General features: G+C 51.3%; 1 protein-coding gene across 1 annotated transcript; it reads left to right on the forward strand.

Moving 5' to 3' along the window:
* Positions 1-9,766: 9,766 nt before the first annotated feature.
* SLAMF8 (SLAM family member 8) lies at positions 9,767-18,305 on the forward strand. Its single transcript, XM_062193700.1, has 5 exons — positions 9,767-9,800; positions 12,391-12,717; positions 15,179-15,484; positions 15,564-15,671; positions 18,105-18,305. Exons 1-5 carry the CDS (start codon positions 9,767-9,769, stop codon positions 18,167-18,169), a joined length of 840 nt encoding a protein of 279 aa, XP_062049684.1. The 3' UTR covers positions 18,170-18,305.
* The last annotated feature ends 4,312 nt before the right edge of the window (positions 18,306-22,617 follow it).

Consider the following 22,617-nt stretch of genomic DNA (forward strand, 5'->3'; position numbering starts at 1 on the left):
TATTCGTTCCTATGAGAACTTGGCCCTGCTTCCTCTGCTCCTGCTTGGCAATCACAAAGAGGGCAATGCTGGGCTGACCAGATTCCTCACACCTTACCCACAGAAGCCAAGTCCACCTTATCAGAGAGCTCCCAGCACCATGGAGCAGCTAGCAGCTAGCATCTACCTTGGCCCGGCAATGTTGACATCTCCCAGGAGCTCACAAGCAAAGCAGACTCTCAGGCCCAACCCCAGACCTGCTGCATCAGAAGCAGAATCTCAGTAAGATCTCTAGGCTATCTGGTATGCAAGCCCAGTTTAGAGAGCACGGGTCTACCAACAGGACACAAACTCAACCCAAGAGCACCCATCCGTCAGCTCACTTCTGGGAGCCTAATTATCCATGCCTGTGCTCTGGGTGAAGACAGAGAGGGAATAGGAAGATGACCTATGCTAGCATTTTTCCCATTTCACTTCCCTTTTCTTCCCACCTTTCCCCTACCCCATGCTCATCATCCTTCCTCTTCTTCATCCTCCTCCTTATGTCTCATTGCCAGTCCAGTCTGTGCCCAGAGTACATGAGATCCCCACTCTTTTGCTGCTAACCAGAGACCCTGCTTGGAGGACTGAAAAGCACAGGGTCCGCACTGACCAGCCAGGAGCACCCAAGCCCTTGCCACTCATCTGAAGAAGACTCTCTCCCCTGTAAAAAGTCAAAACAGAAACACTGCTGGAGGGGCCTGGGAAGGAACCAGCCCTCCTGTTGTTCTCAGAGGTCCCTCCTGCCTGAGTCTCATGCCTTTGCCCTGCCCTTGCGTCTCTATCAGTGATAGCCACTCCGTGTAGCTTACCGATGGGTGGCCATCTGTGAACTTTATATAGTCCATGACGAGTAGAAAAATTAAAGCAGGGGCCGTGCGGTGGCATAGCCAGTAAAGCTGCCGCCTGCAGTGCCAGCATCCCATATGGGTGCCAGATCGAGTCCCGGTTGTTCTACTTCCGATCCAGCTCTCTGCTATGACCTGGGAAAGCAGTAGAAGATGGCCCAAGTGCTTGAGTCCCTGCACCCACATGGGAGACCTGGAAGAAGTTCCTGGCTCCTGCTTTCGGATCAGCACATCTCCGGCCATTGCGGCCATCTAGGGAGTGGACCAGAGGATGGAAGACCTCCTGCCTCTTCCTCTCTGTAATTCTGCTTTTCAAATAAATAAATAAATCTTTTAAAAAAGAAAGAAAGAAAAATTAAAGCAACAATGTAGAGGTTTTGTAGCGATCTGAAATAATTTTATTTTGTTTAATGCTATCATAAAAAATTAGCACATGCATTTTGCCTTTTTTTTTTTTCATTTTTCTGGTAATTTGCTTTTATTGTATTCTAGATCCACAATGGGTTGGACATAAAAATAAAAATATCCTTCAGCATGGATAGGTGAGAAGCTCTACACGCACACTCACCCTCATACACACACACACACACACACCACTCCCGGGCCTCTCAGGCACTTGGCTCTGTCTCCAGCAAATCTCTCCACCCAGTTCTACCTGCACAACTGAAAACACAGTTTTCCCTTTGTGCAGAAATGAATGAGGGGCCAGCAGCATGGTGCAGTGGGGTAAGCCGTCACCTGCAACACAGGCATCAAGCACCAGTTTGGGTCCCAGCTGCTCTGCTTCTGATCCAGCTCCCTGCAAATGTCTGGGAAAGCAGTGGAAATGATTCAAATGCTTGGCCCCTGCTACCCATGTGAGAGGCCCAGGTGGAGTTCCAGGCTCCTGGCTTCAACATGACGCATCTCTAGCTGTTGTATCCATTTGGAAAATGACCAAGTGGATGGAAAAATCTCAATCCCTCACAACTCTCCTTATCTCTTTCTGTCACTCTACTTTTCAAATAAATCATTAAAAAATGACATAGGGGGCAGCGCTGTGGCATAGAGGTAAAGCCACCACCTGCAGTGCCGGCATCCCATAGGGGTGTTACCAGTTTGAGTCCTGGCTACTCCACTTGCAAACCAGCTCTCTGCTAACATACCTGGGAAAGCAGCAGAAGATGGTCCAAGTGCTTGGGACCCTGCAACTATGTGGGAGACCCAGGTGGAGATCCAGGCTCCTGGCTTCAGCCTGGACTAGCCCCGGCTGTTTCAGCCATTTGGGGAGTAAACCAGTGGATGGAAGATCTCTCTCTCTTCTCTCTTTCTCTCTCTTTCTCTCTCTCTCTGCCTCTGCCTCTCCTTCTCTGTAACTCTGACTTTCAAATAAATAATAAACAAATCTTTAAAAATAAAAATGTTCAAAATGAATCATTACTAAGAAAATTGAAAACAAACAAAAACCTAGAGGAAGCAGTTCTGAGCAGACCCCCCGCCCCTCAGCCCAGGCTCTCGCTGGTTGGCCTGACATCAGCACATCAATTCCTGACTCCACTTCCAAGCTTCTCTTGTTGGAGCAGGAGCTGCTTCCGCTGCTGGCAGGCAGGGGCACGACGCCATGTCCAGGGGGCAGTGGGTCTTGCACAGTTCTCCAGGGACAGAGCCTGCAGACCCCAAGGAAGGGTGCCCTGAAGGGAGCCAGCGGGTTGCTCCAGCCACAGCGGCTCTGGCCACACCAGCCTCAGGAGAGCCCAGCAGCAGCCTTCGTGCAGCCCCAGGCTCTGCGCTGTGAAACACTTTTCCTCTCCAAGGCAGAGCTAAGTACACTTATCCAGCCTGGCAAGTTGGCTGTGCCTCCTCTGGGAAACCCCAGGGGCTCTGTGGAGTCACATTCCATGCAAGGTAAAGAGAGAGGGAAGAACCCTGGCTGGTTGAGGGCAGAGGAAGCATCCTGGAGCAGTCCCTTAAGGGAGAAAGAAGGGCCAGCTGGGTGCCTTATGTCTGCCCTCTGGTGGCCTACTCTGGTAGTGAAGGACATCCACATCAGCCTGTGGTGTTCACTCTTTGGACAAGCTCATTGCAAGATATGATTAGGTGTTTGTTTTGTACTTGGGTATACAAGTTGGATATAAACTAAAAATGGATCATGAACCAGGTGGATGGCACACATTGGGGTTTCTTTCAACTCTAGGTTCAAGAGCTTAGATTTGGCTAGGAAGTGAGGTCTACATTTTATTTGCAATGAGCCTCCACTACACAACTCTGTCTCTTCCATCTTTGTTTCCACTCGGGGACGTTAACGGCAGACAGGGAGTGCAGGATGGGAAGACCCAGAATTTCCAGACAAGAGCGGGATGTGCTGTGTTCAGTCCCAGGTTCGCCTCTCCCTCTACAATGCTGGAAGCAGCCGTGGTTGGCAGGACCTGGGGCCCCGGCAAATGCTCTTCTGCAGCACACATTGCGCAGTGCACCTCTGCTCAGAAGGAAGCCTTCTCTGGAACACTAGAACTCAGCGTGTGTTCTGCTTGTCTCTGGAATTCCTTACCCTGGATTCCTTTTATCATCAGTAGAGAAACGAGACCTCTTAGCAGTGAGTCCTGACCTCATGGGTGTATTCGAGCTTGATGTTCTGTAAATATTGGTTTGATGCATTAGCATGCACAAGATGGGATCTCAAAAGTGTTTGGTGCCTCAGTGAGTACATGCACGAGCCTCCAGGTTTCCCCTCTATACCCAGTAAAGCACAGGTCTGGCTTTGTTTTCTTCATATAGAGCCTTCCTTCAGATTTCTGGGAAGGTGTAGCTTTGCCTCAAAAGCAGAGCAGACCCTCGCTGCAGGCCCCTCCCACCCACTCTCCTGTAGGTGTTTCATCTCACTCTACCTCCTCTCTCCTCAGTTTCTCCTTCTCCAATTGGCTGTACCATGTGCCTAATTCATCCAAGACTCCATTCCCTCTACCTGACCAGGGAGAGACAGGAGAGTTGCTTTGGTACTAAACTTAAAGAGGCACTTGGACAGCACTGTCTCATGGGTGAGTTATGTCCCCATGGGGTGAGTTACGTCCACTTCACACGTGCAGAAACAGCAGTGAGTGTTGCTACCAAGTGGCAAAGGCAGTGCTACTTCCAGGGTCTCCTGCTTGCACCCCGTCTTCTTGCCACAGCAGAGCTGCCTGCACTGGCTGAATAGGGAGGGACTGCCAATGCCTGGTGGCCTGGTGTGTGCTGACAGACCATGCAGCTCAAGGCAGGCACAAACAAAATTTCTGGGCCAGAAGTTCGGCTAAGCCGCCTCTTCGGACCCCCACATTCCACATCAGAATGCCTGGCTTGAGTCCAGGCTCCTCTGCTTCCAATTCGGCTTCCTGTTGATACACATCCTGGAAGGCAGGTGACGGCTCAAGAACTTGGGTCTCTGTCGCCGATAGGGGAGACCCAGATGGTGTCCCTGATCCTGGTTTCAGCCTGTCACATCCCTGGCAGTTGCAGGCATTTGAGGAGTGAACCAGCAGATGGAAGATTCTTGCTCTCTCTCCCCTCTCTCTCTCTTTTTTTCTCTCCCTCTCCCCCCCCCCCTTACTCTTGTTCTCGTTCTGTCTCTCTCTGCCTTTCAAACAAAATGAATATTTTTTTATTTCAACAAGTTAACTTTAAAGACCTAATCCGTTTTTTATTAACAAGTCGTGAATGCGGTAACCTTCCCTCTGAAAATTTAGAAGAGGCGCTCTGACAAGCTGAGGAGACGAGAGGGGTGTTACAGACAGAAAATGGCCAAAGAAAGCAGAAACAGAGCAGCAGAAGGGATTGGAAGTTCCAAATTATTCTGCTGATAGGGTTAAACAGGCTCAGGTAAAGTGGGCCTCTCCTGAGTGGTTGTCATGAATCTCCTGTTTTTTTCAGAAAACTGGAAGGTGTGGCACTTAGCATAGGTGACCCCATTCTGTGTCGGTCCTTCCTGCTGGCTCTTGTGCAGGGGCTCAGTGCAAAGCAGTGGCCTCCTCCTATAAATTTTGCTCAGCAGCGGGGTCCTGCCTGTTCCCTCCACCTGCCTCATACACTCCCATAATGCCTTCCTCTTCTTCCAGAAGCCTGCTGCATGCCACTCCTCCCTTTGAGGCTGTTCTGCCTCTGTCCCTACCTGCTCCCTCAAGCACTCCTCAAGTCCTCCACCTGTCCCCCCTTTTCCACCTTGACCCCCTTCTGCCTTCACGGTGAGGGCATCACACCAGAGCACCAGATGCACCAGGGGGTGAGTCTGCACCAAGCACCCTTTGTTAATGGTCAAGTGCAGGCGGCTTGTTTGGCTTTGGCCAACATCTGCTCTCCATCCCTGACAGCCCCTCCAGCCACTCCACGCCCCATGGTGGGGTGCAGGCTGTTCCACAAGGCAGATGGAACTGCTAGGCCACACACACACACACACACACTCACACTCAGCCACTCCAGGCTTCCCAGAAATGCCCCAGGGAGGTGGAGCAGCAGCCCTGGCTGCCAGCTGCTCTCTTAATTAAGGAATGCAGGGAGTGGCCCCTTTGAACTCAGCAGCTAATTTACTCCAATGCACCCCCCCTGTGGCTGGGTAATTAATGTGGTGTGAACCAGTGATTAGCAGTGGTGGGGAGAGCCTGCCTGCCGCAGACTTAACTCTTCCCTGCACCTGGGAGGAAGCGCCTTCAGTTCATCTTTCTGCAGTTAGCACAAGCCCAGCATTTCCCAGTCCTCATCCAATCTCCTCCTTGCCGCTTCCGCAGCTTCCCCAAATTCCCCTCCAAGAAAGGGGCTTGGGGGGTGGGAGTGGGGTAGACTGCAATTGATTTCCTGCTGGATGGACCACCATGAGCACCCCCTGCTGCTGAGAGGGAATGCAACTGCCCACTGCCTCCTCCAAAGGAATTCAGGATCTTCACCCAATGCTGCAACACCTCTGCCTCTACAACCCTCCCAGCGCAGAATCATCCAGTCCACCTGACAGATGCTAACAGGGCATCCCCTCCTGGGAAGTTTGACCTCGACCTTGACCCTGTCTCTTTTGGACCTTTAATCAGGCTCAGCTCTGAACCCCATCCCTTATCCTATAAACAGACAACCCCAGACTGGGTGGGGGCAATCCTCTCTCTTGAGCTTGTCCAGCTCATGCCTGAGCATATACTATCCACTTAGTCTTTCAACAAAAGCCTTCTGTTCACCCTCTCACATTCTTTTTCTAAAAAGATCTATTTATGCATGTATTTATTTATTTGAAAATCAGAGTTACAGAGAGAGAGGAGAGACAGAGAGAGGAAGGACATCTTCCATCTGCTGGTTCACTCCCTAAATGGCCTATTTATGCATGTATTTATTTATTTGAAAATCAGAGTTACAGAGAGAGAGGAGAGACAGAGAGAGGAAGGACATCTTCCATCTGCTGGTTCACTCCCTAAATGGGCCAGGCCAAGGCCAGGAGCCAGGTCTCCCACCTGGGTGCAGGGGCCCAAGCACTTGGGCCATCCTCCACAGCTTTCCCAGGTGCATCAGCAGAGAGCTGGATTGGAGCAGCCAGGATTCAAACAGGTGTCCATATAGGATACTGGCACAGCAAACGCTGGCTTAACCCGCTGCCTTCACAGCGTCGGTCCTACCCTGTTATGCTCTTACACACAGGAAGACAAGGTCCTGGACTAAGTCTTACTGGGGCTGTCAATCCCCACAACATCACCCCATGGAGTGCCTAGCCTGGGGGAAGAGGGCCAAGCACTTGCCCAAACCAGGGCAGGCGTCTGTCCTCTGGCCTTCGCAGCATCTAATGCACACTCGGGCATTGTTCTTGCCACTCTGCCATCACTGGGTTACATCTCCCATCTCCCCTTCTCTGCGGTGAACTCCTGGAGGGCAGGGACTGAGCCTTTCATGTCTGTGTCCCTCGCACCTGGCACCCAAGCGGATGCCTAATAAGTGCCTGACAAACAAGGAAAGAGTTGACAATAGAGTCATAAACAGTTCCCCTCTGCTGGCCTCGCCACTTCACAGCAGCTTCCAAGTTCTGCCTGGTCCTCCCTACTCCAGAGTTTCCCTACCTGATTCAGGCCCATCTCCTCTTCCCCAGGACCCTCGCAACAGCTGCTCCCCAGTCTTGGGCGCCTCTTCTCTCTCTCCGAGCCTGCCCTGCACACTGTCCTCTCACTGGCAGCTCACTCCTAGCTCAAAGCGAGCAACAGCACCCCTACCTCCAAGCAGTCCTCCTCAGAGTGGTCCTCAGCCCACCAGCCACAGACTTCCCCGGAATGTGCCTGTTAAAGCTGCAGATGTCTGCAGGAGCCAGCACTGTGGCACGGTGGGGTAAGCCACCACTTGCAACACTACATCCTACATCAGAGCACCAGCTAGAGTCCCGGCTACTCCGCTTCCCATCCAGCTACTGCTAATGCACCTAAGAAAGCAACAGATGATGGCCCAAGCGTGTGAGTCTCTGCCATGAATATGGGAAACCCAGATGGTGTTCTAGGCTCCTAGCTTTAGCCTGGATCAGCCCCAGGCATTGTGGCCACTTGGGGCATGAACCAGCAGATGGAAGAAAGATCTCCTTATCTCTGCCTCTACCTCTCATTCTGTGACTCTGCCTTTCAAATAAATAATTTTTTTTATTTATTTGACAGGTAGAGCTACAGACAGTGAGAGAGAGAGAGAGAGAGAGAGAGAGAGAGAAAGGTCTTCCTTCCGTTGGTTCACTCCCCAAATGGCCGCTACGGCCGGCACTGCACCGATCTGAAGCCAGGAGACAGGTGCTTCCTCCTGGCCTCCCACGCGGGTGCAGGGATCCAAGCACTTGGGCCATCCTCCACTGCACTCCCGGGCCACAGAAGAGAGCTAGACCGGAAGAGGAGCAACCAGGACTAGAAACCAGCACCCATATGGGATGCCGGTGCCGCAGGCGGAGGATTAACCAAGTGTGCCATGGCACCGGCCCCCAAATCAATAATTTTTAAAAAAAAATAAACGCAACCCTACAGATCCTGGAGCAAGTGTTGTGGTGCAGTGGGTTAAACTGACATCTCAACACCGCAGTGCCTAGGATTGATACCCACGTCTGCTTCCGATCCAGGTTCCTGCTAACGCACACCCTGGAAGGCAGCAGATAATGGCTCAAGTACTTAGGGTCCCTTCCACCCACGTGAGAGACCCAGATGGAATTTTGAGCTCCTGGCTTCAGCCTGGCCCAGTTCTAGCTATTGTGGGTATTTGGGAAGTGAACCAGCAGATGGAAGATGGAAGATTCTCTCTCTCTCTTTCTCTCTCCCTTCCTTCCTCCCTCCTCCTTTCAAATAAGTAAATAAACTTACAATAAAACTACAGATATGTGGGTCCCATCGCCACCTAATGGACACAGCACCCCAAGAAACCAAGTAATCATTAAGGTTGAGAGCTGCTTTTCTCTCATTCTACTTATGAGTACCTGGGGGACAGCAACTACATCCCAAGATCATCTTGCTCAACTCACATCATACTTGCCTAGTTCCTTGGGAGGTTCAAAGCAGAGTGTCCAGTTTGATTGACAGGGCCACACAGCAGCCACATTTGGGACAATCGGGAATTTCCCTTAAGGGCAATATCTCAAAAGCCTCCCTTCACATAGGAAACAGGGTGAGAAGGGGGAGTCTGTGGCAAAATGATACATGTTCCCACCATAGAGGTTCAAGTCCCAGTTCTGTCTCTGTGAGACCTCAGCAAGTTCATTCTGGTTTTAACCAACCTCATTCTGGTTTTTAAATTCCCCCATCTCTAATAAAGTGCTTACATAAAGCAAAATGTATGAACATGTCTGGAATTATTTGAGAGGCAGAGAGAGACAGACACACAGACAAACAGCATTTCCTATCTGCTGATTCACTCCCTAAATACCTGCAATGGCCAGGACTGGGCCAGACCAAAGCCTGGAGCCAGGACTCAACCTAGGTCTCCTACGTGGGTTGCAGGCATCTAAGTACATGAACCATCACTATGCTTCCCATGGTCTTATGTTGGCAGGAAACTGAAATCTGGAGCCAGAATCAGGAATCAAACCCAGGCAGTCTGACACGAGACACAGGTGTTACAACTACTGTCTTCAACAGTAGGCCACAGGCCCATCCATTCACTCACTCTTTTAAAAAGATACTTGTTCGGCACCTATAGCATGCCGAGCACTGAGGGAAATGCAGAAATGCATCCAGGTCTGGCTGGCTGGGCAGCCTGTGAAGACCAGGAAAGTGCTACCGAAAACCTGCTGAGGATGATAGGGAAGAGTGGGCATGCGCAGGGGCACAGACGCGGGGCTTCTCACTCTGCCTGAGGTCAGGAAGGCGTGCGGGATGAGTGGGGCAGCACCCTGGTGGAGGAACAAGTCGAACACATGGAAGTGTGAAAGGCCAGTTCTGAGAAGAGGTAATTCTGGCTTGGGACGGCCAGAGAACAGGATGGACGTGGGCGGCCAGCCTGCAGAAGCAGAAGCACCTTGCTCGCTAAGCTGAAAGTCTTCATCCCCAGGGGCTGCAGGTCACAAAAGAATTGAGACTGGAATTGCAGCTAAGAGGGCTGTCTGTCGCTGTGACGGTGAGGACAGAGAGCAGCAGGTGCGACTGATGCCGAAGGCCAGGCGAGAGTCAATGAGGAGAACGTGGGCTGGTGTGGGCTGCTTGTCACCACGCATTAGCCAACCATGTGCATGTGAAAGAGGCTGACTTACAAGAATCTGCTCCTCAAAGCCCAGCTAAGTCCATGGCCAACTTCCACTTCCCTCTGGATGCTTTCACTTTTGAGGCGTCTCGTTCTGAGTCAAGATTCCTCCTTCTGAACATGGGACTTTCCAGGAGGATCACGGCTCCTTCGGTGCATCCGCTCAGCCTGGGATGTGCAGGATCTGTGTTGTCGAGGGAGCGTGCCGGCTCCTCTGGACAAAGACGGCCATGTGTCCCCTGTGGAGCCTTCTTCTCTGGGAAGGTAAGTGGGGTCTCCTAATCCAAGTGAGAACCCAGGAACTGGGGGTGAAGAGGCAGGGAAGAGTGGGCAACGTTGAAAGCTAGGCAGATACAGGAGATGCAGGCCTGGCAGGAGGAGATGGCAGCACTAGGAGCATCAGTGTTGGGCAGAAAAAGGCTGGTTGGTGGCCCAAGGCAGTTGGAACTGAGCTGGTTTGTGGAGAAAGTTAAGTGTGAGAATGGTGAGGACTTGGCACTGTCCACACATAGAAATTTTAGATTCGGCAGGGGAGGAGAAGGCAGACTGGGGTTCCCTGAAATCTGAGAAAAGTATGTTTTCAGCAGCCTGTGGGAGAAGCTGAGGTTCCCCCAACACACACCCCTGCAGGCCTGTGTAAGAGGAGGTGGACACTGAGTAGGGATGAGAGGAAACGGCCAGCCATGGTGGTGACCCCAAGTGAACCTGGGGTGACAGACAATGCTGCAATGTTGGAGTGGTTGACACATAGATCGCTTCGACACTGGATGATCCTACCACGAGTCCGATGTCTTGGTTCCCCTCGATGGTCAGCAAGTGGCCATGGGTCAGTGCTGAAGGGCCAGGGATGGAAGTCATGGGGGTTGGCAAAGGCCAGGACATCAATGTTTACATCAGAGAATCTGAAGGACTTTGAGGCTACTGTGTCCATGGTCCCTGCCAAGTTCCCTGGCTCAGAGAGTATGAAGGCCTTCTAGATTGCTTCAACATTTCTAAATATTTACAGGAAATCATATGTTAGTCCTCAAAAAAAACAAAACAAAAAAAACACCTCAATCTGATTCACAAAATCTTTTCATACAGAGGACATTGTCCTGGACACTAGACGTGTGATTTTTTAAAAATATTTTACAAGACTCTTCCAGTACAAGAGAGCAATGCAAGTGATCTGGTGCAGATGCCTTGTTCTACAGGCAAGCCCACCGAAGCCTTGAGAGGGAGGGTGATGCACTGACAGTCACGTGGCTGCCTTGTGGCAGAGCCCAGACAGACTACAAGCAAGGTCTCACCGGTATCTTGTGCAATTCTCTCTGGATGTTACTTCTCCACTCTGTGTTCTCACTGAGGCCAATTCTAGTCAGGACAGAGATGGCGGGGCCGGGAAGGCAGTGAGAGGGATGAGAGGCTGGAGTTACCGTGGCTGGCTGGGTGACCACAGAGAACATGCCTCCTTCATCAAACTGCCAGCACTTGCGTGTGTTATACTCGGGTCTTACGCTGCTCTGCCTCCCAGTGCCTACCCCTATGCCAGGCATAGGGTCAGTCCTCAGAAAATCCACTCACTCATTCAGTTCAATGTACAGAGCTCCTACAGTGTGGTCACAAACAAGGGTGGGCACTGGGAGTACGCAGATGAATAGAAGGGACCCCTCTGGAGCTCCCAGTCTATGGGAGGTGCTGACTCACAAACTGGCCATAATAATAGCAGGACATGGTCAGTCTTGGTGGTGATCCCAGGCCACCATGGGAACACAAAGCATGTGCAACTTGCAGCAAGGGGTGGGAGATGTCAGCCCAGGCAGTGATGCTTCGAGAACGAGCAGACATTAACCAGCAAAAACATCGGCAAAGCTCTCCAAGCAGAAGCGCCTTCTGCTCATGGTGAACACAAGTACAGTCCCCAAAATGTTCAATATCTAGCCGTCTCAATACCCCTCCCCCAAGCATGAACAGTGAACAGGAGGAGTCCTCTTCCACGTCACAGAGAATGGCACCCAATGGATGCCACGGACCTGGGAGCCAGCCCCAGCTCCTTTTTCACCTTCCCGCTCCAGATCTAACCTATTGCCAAACCCTGCTGATTTCACCATGCTTTGCTCTCTCTGGTTCTCCCATTCCTACCCATCCCCATTTTCCCTTCCTCGGTTCAAGTCCCCATCACCTGTCCCTTGCTTTAACACAGCCTCCATGCTGCCTCACCTCCTCTACACCTCTGCTAGAGAGATCTTTCTAACCGTGCAGCTAATCATGTTACGCTCTGTCTGCGACTCCCCATCGCTCTTAGGACAAAGCCCAGCCCTCACTGCTGCTTTCAGGGCCCTGCGTGATCCAGCTCCTGCCAACTCTGCAGTGTAATTTCCTATTCCCCTGCAGAGAGCTACTTTCAGTTCCCCAGTGCACAGGACTCTGTGCACGCTGTTCCCTCCGCCTATCACACTTGCCATCACCCTCCCTGCTCCAGGCAGCCTGGCTTGGCCTGGCTCCTGTCCCTTCCGCCTTCAGATCTCAGCTTAACCATTTCTTTTCTGAGCCTCTCAAGGCTGGGTGAGGTCCTCCTATCAGCCTACCTGTGTTTTCCAGGGCATCCCATTTTTTTTCCCCCTTGTGGTACTTAACACAATTTATTTTAATGGTTTGTTTGAGTGTCTAGATCCCTCTGGGAGCTCAATGAGTGCAGGGATAGAATTGTCTTCCTGTTTCACCCTTGCCACTTGGCACAATGCCTGCTCACCTTGAGCGGTGGGAGTGTAGGTGGCGGGACTCTAATTCACCCCACAGCAGTTCAGCTGTATGCAGGACAGGGGCAGGGAGCAGCCTGGGGCCAGCAGAGTGACTGGGGGCTCTGTTCTTGCAGCACTCCTGCCCATGGCAACTACTGGCACCCAGGTGTTGAGCAAGGTTGGTAGCTCGGCGCTGCTGGCGGCCCAGCATCCCCCTGGCTTCCAAGTCCGAGAGGCCATCTGGAGATGTCTCTGGCCTGCAGAGGAGCTCCTGGCCACATTCTTCCGAGGTTCCCTGGAGACTCTGTACCACTCCCGCTTCCTGGGCCGAGCCCAGCTGCACAGCAACCTCAGCCTGGAGCTCGGGCCACTAGAATCTGGAGACAGCGGCAACTTCTCTGTGCTGATGGTGGCCATGGGAGGTCGGACCTTAACCCAGACCTTACAGCTCAAGGTATACGGTAAGTGCACCTGATCATACTCCCCAACCCCCTTCCCCTCCCACAAAGCACCAGACAAGCAACCTGAGGCAAAGGAACTGGGGAGAGCTGGGTTTCAGAACCTCTGTTGCTACTCCAGGGAACAGCTGCTTCCCAGCAGTGACAGCTAAAAAAAATCCCCCAAGTACTCCTGGGCCACTCCTGTCTGGAGCAGCATCCCACAGACCCACCTGGCCTCCAGCTTGGTCTTCCCTGTTTTCAGTAGCCTTGGACATGGTGCTTCACCTCTCTCATCCTTCCAATGGCCACTGCAATAGCACTGGGTCTGGTGCCTGTGAGGGTATCAGGCCCCGGCCTTTACAAGGACAGAGCCTGGCCTGTGCTTCCTCGATTCTAAGGTATCAACATAGATCACAAGATGTGTCGTTATTTTATGGACCACTAAAAAGAAAAGGGAAAATCTTGCAAATCAACGTATGGCAAAATGTGTTTTTTTATTTAAAAATTAAATTTAAATTAAATGATAAAATTTTTATATGTCTTAAAAGAGCTCTTTTAGAGAGAGTTTAACTATATATCATTCTCAGGTTCTCTCAGTCATTCATCCATGTAAAGCAAACCATCTCAAAACCTACAGGCTAAAAACAATAACTATTTTCATTTCTCACGATGCTGTGGAATGGCAGGGCCCAGTGGGGTGGACCTTTTTCTCAGCGTCTGTCTCCCAAGTTCATTCATGCAGCTGCAGCATCACCCCAGTGGGGGTGGCGGAACCGGCAGGGGGTGCTGGGTGGGCCTCTTTTCCAACAACTTCATCTCCACCACCTTCACCATCTAGCTGCTTGTCTGAGGACTTGGGAAAGAGATGCAAGTGACCCCAAACCATTACTTCAGTAAAAACTGAAGAGAGAGAGAGAAGGGTAAATTCACGAACAGAAAGGAAGGAAAGCAGCTGGGAAAAGGGAGGCAGTGAAGGGGACAAAGACGGTACACAAACCGGGGAGCTGCTGACTGGCTGTCCTCGGGAACAGATGTGCAATTACAAGGTGCCCTTTTGGGTGTATGCAGCCCCAAACCAGGCTTCAGGTCTCCCTCAACAAGCGGAGTGCCAGCGGGATTTCAGCACACAGCCCCACCCGAGACCCCTGCAGTCCCCTCAGCCCAGTGCCCCTGTGCAGCCCTGGCACCTCTCCCCTTCCGGATCTCAGCTGCCACATGTGTGAAATGAGGACATTGAATGCGATAATACACGCAGCACCCACACCACTAAGCTCTAAAATGCCTTGTTCCCAGCATCTGAATTACAGATTTTAAGGAAATTGCTGTTTTATTGCTTCCAAATACATGGCGTGATTAGAACTAATTGCACGGAGCTGCCAAGCAGCCGTCCCTAGGAGCTCTGCTTTGACAATAGATAAGAATGATTTGAATTAGCAGATCAGTTACTGGAAATGTCAATGGGTGTTTCCACTGTGCCTGATCATGTTTGGAAGCAACTTGTCCTCTTAAGTGGTGTAAATATCCCCCCTGTAATCCTTGTTTATACTATTAGTGTGCCCAGCAAATAATTTCCTTTTTCATATCACAAATCCCACCAGATTGAGCTGGCATTAATGAGGTTTTACTCTGCTTGACTTTGGAATGCTGTCACAGCCTGAGCCCTCCTGTTGTCACCAGAATGCTCTCCCGCTGGCCCCCCAATTTACTCATCAACCCGTACGGGAAAGGGGAGCCACTGCTTCGGACAGCAGAACTCTGATGTGTTCAGTGGCCCAGCTATCGCACACCTGCTATTTGCCAGCCCGGGGAGCAAAGTTTATCAAGATAACGAGACAGAGCCCCCACCTCTGAGTTCCTCCCTCGCAGTGTTTTGCATCCTTGTCATTATTTTCTTAATTATTCATAATCACTTGGAAGTGTCCTTCTTCCTCACCTATCTGTAAATTCCAAAAGTCCAGGGATGTGTTCCTTTTCTGGCCTGACAATAAATGCTTGTCACTGACTGATACCACATGAGTAGGGCTACAAAAAAGGCTAGACAGAGCGTTGGAGAGCTAAGAGCCATACCTGGGGTATCGGGGAAAGCTTCACCGTGAAAGTGTTACGCAATGGGTCCAAGCTGGGCCTTGAGGAGTGGGTAGGAGTTTTCTAGGGGGACGAGAAGGGAAAGGCCTACATGTGCGCAGACAAGCCCTTTGAAAGCAAGACAGATACTAAACAGCGTGAAACATTCGGGGAACTGCAGACTAATCAGGATGGGCCAGCAGGACCAGCTGGAGAGGTTGACATGGAATGGTCTTCGAAGGGTTTTGAATACCAGTCTCAGGAATTCAGCTTCTGTCCTATGGGCAGTGGAAGCCAAGTAAGGGCTCAGGAACAAGCAATGCCTGGTCCGAGGTGGCCTCTAACCCTGCAGGAAGCCCAGGGCTCCCTCTGTCAGCCCTGCCGGGCACTCCTCTAACCTACACCTGTTCTTGCCCAGATGTAGTGCCCAGGCCCGTGATACAGGTGTTCACCGCGGTAGCAGAGGAAGCTCAATTCCCCAAAACCTGCCAGGTCTTCCTGTCCTGCCTGGCCTCCAACATCAGTGACATAACCTACAGCTGGCGACGGGATGGGACGGCGGACTCCGGTGTCGAATCACACAGCCTGTTCTTGGACGGACAGGCGCTGAGCATTTCCCTGGGACCAGGAGACAGGGATGTGGCCTACTCCTGCATTGTTTCCAACCCTGTCAGCTGGAACTTGGCCACAGTCACCCCCTGGGAGAGCTGCCATCATGAGGCAGGTAGGCCAAGGGCCAGGGATCAATGGTTGGGGACTACAAGACACCAAGTCCACCCCTGACCCTACCCTTTTATGTCCAGCACCAGAGAACACCTCCTACAAAGACGTGCTATTGGTGGTGGTGCCAGTCTCACTGCTCCTGATCCTCGTTGGTCTCTTCTTTGCCTGGCAGTGTGGCCGCTGCTCAGGTAGGTGTCTTGCAGGTGCAGGAGGTGGGGGGAGGAGCTGGACTTACCAGGGCTCAGAGTGAAACGGGATCTCCTCTTACCTAGGCTCAGGTGACCTGCCTCTCCTTCCCTCTCCCACCTCTCCATCTTATACTTTGGTCTCCAACGAGAAGTCAGTCTCCAAACTTGAGGTTTCACTTGTAGTTCTCCAAATGAATTACACTCTCACAGACATCACCAGGCCTTTTACACATTCTATTCCCTCTGCCTGCAATAGACTTTCCGTTATTTTCCAGTCAACTTCCCCTCTTCATTTAGCTATCTTTTTTTTTTTAATTTTTTTTTTTTTGACAGGCAGAGTGGATAGTAAGAGACAGAGAGAAAGGTCTTCCTTTGCCGTTGGTTCACCCTCCAATGGCCGCCACGGCCGGCGCGCTGCGGCCTGCGCACCGCGCTGATCCGAAGGCAGGAGCTAGGTACTTATCCTGGTCTCCCTTGGGGTGCAGGGCCCAAGCACTTGGGCCATCCTCCGCTATACTCCCGGGCCATAGCAGAGAGCTGACCTGGAAGAGGGGCAACCGGGACAGAATCCGGCACCCCGACCGGGACTAGAACCCGGTGTACTGGCGCCGCAAGGTGGAGGATTAGCCTGTTGAGCCACAGCGCCGGCCCCATTGAGCTATCTTCTGCTCAATCAGATATGTATTTGAGAGACAGACAGGGAAAGACAGAGAGAGATCGTCCACCCACTGGTTCCTTCCCCAAATGCCTGCAACAGCCAGGACTAGACCAGGCCAATGCCATGAACCCAGAATTCAATCCAGGTCTCCCAGTTGATTGGCAGGTACTTAAACCATCACCTGCTCCCTCCCAGGGTGAGCATTAACAGGAAGTTAGAATCGGAGAGAAACAGGGACTCCAACTAGGGCACTGTGATATGCGATGTGGGCATCTCAAGCAGTGTCTTAACCTCTGCGCCAACTACACAGCCTGCTCCCCAGTCACCCTCACACTGCGTGTGCTCTGGAGAGGCTCTCCTGACTTCCCCTTATCCCCTTCGGACTGGCTAATGTCCTCCCTTTTATCTCCACTGCTTATCCGGTCCCAGAAGCCAATACACTCCTCCCCCTGCTACCTTCTAATCCCTCTAAGGGCAGAAGCTATGTCACCACAGGGCATTCCCAGTCATTCCTGGAACCACAGTTCCTGGGACAGAAGTGGTGGCAGCAAACACTATTTCAGTGAAAATAGAGATGAATCCTTGCTCCTTCTTGCCTGCCCTCCCCCACCCCTCCCCAGTAATGTCTCTCGAAGAGAATCCCCTTGCTGACCAGTGGCCACCTTCCTGAGAAGACAAATGCAAGGGGAGCTCTAATCAGACCAGATTCTGAGCTCTACAGCCAGCTCCGCCCTCACCTCTGCCCCAGGAAGCCCTGTCGTTGAAGGAACCAGCCGACTGACCTGGGCTTTATGGCCACTTCCACCCAGCCTGCCTGAACTTGCTGACTCCAAGGTCAGCTAAGAATAGGCACCAGTCTTTGTTATGGTGTGTGTCTCTTCTGACAGTCTTGGCCCAGTCACTAAGCATGGCGGTAGACAGGTGGCCCACTCCTGCTTATTCTTTCCGGGGTAGGGGAGTGGGGGAGGGAAGAGGGAGGCCCAGTAGGCCAGCATGACGGTCTCTGGCCCTGGCTTTTGCCTCCAGAGAGTCCCTAGGATTCAGGATCAGCAGGTGAAATCCAGGAACACATTTTTGTTTTCAACAGCTTTATTAAGATACAATTCACACACCATGCAATTCACCTATTTACAGCACACAATTCAGTGGCTTTAGTATATTCAAGGAGTTGTGTGTCCATCACCACAACCAATTTTAGAACATTTTCATTACCCCAAAAAGAAACCCCACGTTCCCTTAGTCATTATCCCAATTCCCTCAATCCTCCTGCAGCCCTAGGCAACTACTAATCTCCTTTCAGTCTCTCTATGCTTTGTCTACTCTGGTCATTTCACATAAATGGAATCACACACCATGTGGTCCTTTGGGGCCGGGTTCTTGCACTTAGCCTAATGTCTTCAAGGTTCAGAAGAGAACAGCTTTGACCTCTGACAAGGGACATGGAAGGCCCAACCACCAAAGGAAAGGAAAGTAAAGACCCCATACAGGGAGCCGAGAGGCTGCGCCCAGCTCTGCCTGTGGCTTCTGGCCATTCAACCAGGTCTACCCCAGTCCTGACTATGCAGACCTCCCATTGTTAAAGGTATGCTGTAGGTGCACATCAAGGTTGGACATCAGGAAGAACTTTCTGGTCTTGAGAAGTCTCCTTTCTCAGGGTCATGTAAGTCAAGGAGAGATGTTCCTTTGCCCCAGGTCTTCTAGGGTCAATGGGGCCAGGTTGCATGCTAAGATTCCAAGCACCAAAGGGGTAACTTTCTCTGTGATCTCCTCACCAGGGAAAAAGAAAAAGGACGTCTGTGCTGAGGGAGCGACTCCAGAAGCAGAGAGCCCTCTTGTGTAGGATCTGCCATGGAGAATGGTGAAAGCTGACACCTGGATCACCAGGAACTCTGCTGCCCATGCACAGGATGCTCTAGGACATGGCAGGTGCCTGGAAGCCACCATGGACCTCATACCTCCCTTGTCACTCCACCCTGCCTCCCAGGAGCAGTGCAGGGAGCTGTCATGACAGGTGACAAAAAACACTGGCATGGGACGGGTATTGTGGCAGAGCAGGTTAAGCTGCTACTTGGGAAACCCATATTCTGTATCCACGTGCCCGTTTCAAGCCCAGCTATTCCACTTCTGATTGAGCTCTCTGCTAATGCACCTGAGAAGCAGCAGATGATGACTCAAGTATTTGAGCTCTTGCCTCCCATGTTGGAAATTCAGATGGAGTTCCAGGCTCCTGACCAACCTGGCTCAGCCCCAGCTGTTGTGGCATTCTGGGAAGTGAACCAGTAAAAGGAAGATCTCTCTCTCTCTCTCTCTCTCTCTCTCTCTCAGTGTGTGTGTGTGTGTGTGTGATTCTGCTATTCTACCTTTCAAACAAACAAATAAATCTTTAAAAATAAATAAAATCACTGCCACGACCCACCATACATTCCCTTCTTTCTCCTCACTTTTCATGTCCTGGCTCTACTCTGGACAAGATAGGACTAACGAAGTGTTCCCCAAAGGACACTGGAAGTTCTCGAGGACCCACAGGGACACTGACTGTCTAACGCACTCATTCTCCACCGCTGTTTATAAATTATTAGCCATGGAGTTGGTGTAGTGTCATAGCAGGTAAAGCTGGCACCTGTGACATGGGCATCCTGTGTGGGCACCGGTTCTTGTCCTGGCTGCTCCACTTCTGATCCAGCTCCCTGATAACAGCCTGGGAAATGCAGTAGAAGATGACCCAAATGCTTAAGGCCCCTGCCACCTCCGTGGGAGACTCGAATGAAGCTCCTGGCTCCTGGCCCAGCCCTGACCATGGCAACCATCTGGGGAGTGAGCCAGCAGATGAACTCTCTCTCTCCCTTTCTCTCTTTCTCTCTTTCTCCATGACTTTCAAATAAATAAATAAATCTTTTAAAAATTATTAACCAGCTGTTATTAAAGCTTGAGTCCTAGGCTGTCAAAGACATTAAACGTTTGAACTAACAAAGAGACGCTGCATCATCCACTACTGGACACAGCCCCAGCCCTGTAGTTTGAAATCATGATGCTTTCTAATAAGCGTGAGCAAGTCTAAAAGAGGTGGAGGACTGGGATTTGTCTTTCTGGCCTGAAGGCCTTTCGGGTCATCTGAATTCACAGCCACTCAAAGGTAAAATGCAGGTATTGATGACCAAGGATAGTTGACACCCCAGTTGAGATGGGCACCATTTTGTAGGTAACACCCCACTAACAGACATCGTCACCATCTCCATCATTGCACCTCCTGCAAGCTCTGGGAGTGGTGTTTGAAATTCTCTCCCTACTCTCTAGCACAAGGATGAGGAAACACAATCTTGCATTTGCCCTAGCCAATAGGGTGTTCTTGAACAACTTCAAGAGAAGCAGCTCAGGCCGGCGCCATGGCTCAATAGGCTAATCCTCCACCTAGTGGCGCCGGCACACTGGGTTCTAGTCCCCGTCGGGGCGCCGGTTCTGTCCCGGCTGCCCCTCTTCCAGGCCAGCTCTCTGCTGTGGCTCGGGAGTGCAGTGGAGGATGGCCCAAGTGCTTGGGCCCTGCACCCCATGGGAGACCAGGAGAAGCACCTGGCTCCTGGCTTCAGATCAGCGCAGTGTGCTGGCCGCAGTGCACCAGCCGCAGCAGCCATTGGGGAGTGAACCAATGGGAAAGGAAGACCTTTCTCTCTGTCTCTCTCTCTCACTGTCCACTCTGCCTGTCAAAAGAGAGAGAGAGAGAGAGAGAGAGAGAGAGAGAGAGAGAGAGAGAGAAGCAGCTCAGCTCAGGATGAGTTAGGCTACCTGACACTGAGAGTGAAATGCAGAAGGAAAATTATGCAGGGAAAAGGGTTGGGCTGTTCTAGACTCTGCCACCTTCAATTTCAGATGCAAGAATAGAATAGAAGGTGACCGCAAGTATAAGGGCAGGGGACAAAGACCCTACCATTCAGTGAGGGATTGTAGAACAGATGCTACTGGTTGCAGCTACCTTTGGAAAAACACATTCTGTCACTGATCCATAGAAAAACTCCAGTCTGTTGCCCCTGGAAAAATTGGGATGACTTAAACTTTCCTTGGGGATTAGTAGCTGGTAAGCTTCCTGGTCATTCCCACCACAGTATAATTGGATTTTTCTTCTGGGTCCTCACTGAAGTTTTGACAGGAGAGGAAAGAGACATTGAAGAAACAGGGTTGGTTTTGAAATACGCATATTTTTCTGGGATGGTTTCAGTCTCTCCAGCCTGGGCACTCACTTCACTTTGGATGAATGATCAGCCCAGGTGATGTCCAAGTCCACAGTGCTACTCCTCCACTCTGCCCCTGGCCTTTCCCTGCCTGGCTTTTCTCAGAGGTCCTATGCTGGTCACCTGCCTTCCCTAGCCCTTGTTCCTTCCCTGCACCCACTTCTCTCCTATCACTTCCCCTCAGTCTACCTGAACAGGGCACATGGTCACTCCATCTGGAAGCCTGGGCTGCCCTCACCTGCCACCCAGAGCTAGACCTCATGCCTGGTCACTGAATCATGCCAAAACCTGGCCTCGGTCCCTAAAAATAATGGGGAAAAGAAAGCCCAGCATCCAACAATGAGCCATAGTGGTTCTGTGGGAGAAAACACACACCACACCTCACCTTTATCCCCTTCATCCTCCAGCTCCACCTCAGATCAGAGCAGCTCTGGGTGGGGTGGCCCCACAGTTCTCTCTTCACAGGGTGACTCTTAGCAACCTCCTTTAGACGGTGGTTTTGTAGTGAGGTACACCAGTCCCTCTTTGAACAGGTCCATGGTGTTCAAATAAACTAATGCTCCCATCCCAAATGACTCACTTGTCAACTAGGAGACTAATTAACCAGACAGGATCCATTGAAAAGCACAAGACAGCTTTGTGAGATCAATTCTTCTGCTAATAAGCATTAGATGGATGCTTTGAAAGGCATGCCAGAGCAAATATGAACTGAAGACTCAGCATGAGCTGTGTGCTCTTTGAGGAACTGGGAATTCACTTTGAACAAAGCACACCCTTGCCTTCATGGAGTTTATGTTCTAGATCATGGAGATCAACAGGTGTACATTGGATGTTGACAGGTTCCATTAAGAAAGAGAACTGTGTGTTGTGAGAAGGCAGTTGGAGAAAGCTTTCTGATGAAAGAGGCCCAGGGAAGTGAAAGGTGAGCCACACAGTGCCAAACAGTGTTCCAGACAGAAGGCCCAGAATAGTGCAAAAGCCCAGAAGTGAAAGTCTGGTTGGAATTCACAAAGCATGGCGTGGAGGCCAGAGTGGCTGGATCCAAACAGGGGAGGGAGAATGGGGAAACGTCCAGAAAGATGGCTGGGGTCCACAATCACGTGGGATCTCATGGTCTTTAGAAGACCCTTTCCTTGGAGTGAGGGTAGCAGGGAAAGCCGCTCATCAGTCCAGGGGTTAGATTCCTCCCAGAACAACCATTACATCATTGGCACAGTAGGTTTATGGTCAAGCCAGAACCTTCTCCAAATCTACTGTCACTTTTCCTTGTTTTCAGCTTATTTTTCTTGACCAACAGTCTTTGCAACTGTCCTGCAACACAAAGGACAAATAGGCCAGCGCGCGGCTCAATAGGCTAATCCTCCACCTGCAGCACCGGCACCCTGGGTTCTAGTCCCGGTTGGGGTGCCGGTTCTGTCCCGGTTGCTCCTCTTCCAGGCCTGCTCTCTGCTGTGGCCCGGGAGTGCAGTGGAGGATGGCCCAAGTGCTTGGGCCCTGCACCCGCATGGGAGACCAGGAGGAAGCACCTGGCTCCTGGCTTCGGATCAGCATGGTGCGCCAGCCGCAGTGGCCATTGGGCAGGGAACCAATGGGAAAGGAAGACCTTTCTCTCTCTCTCTCTCTCTCTCACTGTCCACTCTGCCTGTCCAGTCTTCCTGTCAAAAAAAAAAGGACAAATATAAGAGCTACTAGGGTAAAGGAGCTGTGTGACATGATGTCTGGAACAGGGAACATAGCAAAAGAGAAAGGTAGACAGGATTTTCTTTCATCAATGGCTATTTGAACACCTAATGCCTTGTTAAAAGGAACAACAGGGGGCAGTTAAGCTACCACATGGGGTGCCTGCATCCCATATCAGAGCACCTGGGATCCAATGCATTCCAGCTGCCTGCTAATGTACACCCTGGGAGGCAGGAGGTGATGTCTCAAGGACTTAGCCCCCTGCCACCCACATGGGAGATCTGGATGTAGTTCTTAACTCCTGGACCATCCTTGGCTTTCGTGGCATTTGGGATGTAAACAAGTGAATGGGAGATTCTCTCTCTCTCTCTCTCTCTCTCTGCCT

This window comes from Lepus europaeus, chromosome 5 (genome assembly GCF_033115175.1).
Source record: "Lepus europaeus isolate LE1 chromosome 5, mLepTim1.pri, whole genome shotgun sequence".
NCBI classification, from domain to species: domain Eukaryota; kingdom Metazoa; phylum Chordata; class Mammalia; order Lagomorpha; family Leporidae; genus Lepus; species Lepus europaeus.

Bases quoted from the DNA above. Each gene is read 5' to 3' on its own strand.
- SLAMF8 (XM_062193700.1), top strand. From the start codon at position 9,767: ATGTGTCCCCTGTGGAGCCTTCTTCTCTGGGAAG. The intron at 12,718-15,178 runs GTAAGTGCACCT...GTTCTTGCCCAG, and splicing joins CTTACAGCTCAAGGTATACG to ATGTAGTGCCCAGGCCCGTG. The intron at 15,485-15,563 runs GTAGGCCAAGGG...TTTTATGTCCAG, and splicing joins GAGCTGCCATCATGAGGCAG to CACCAGAGAACACCTCCTAC.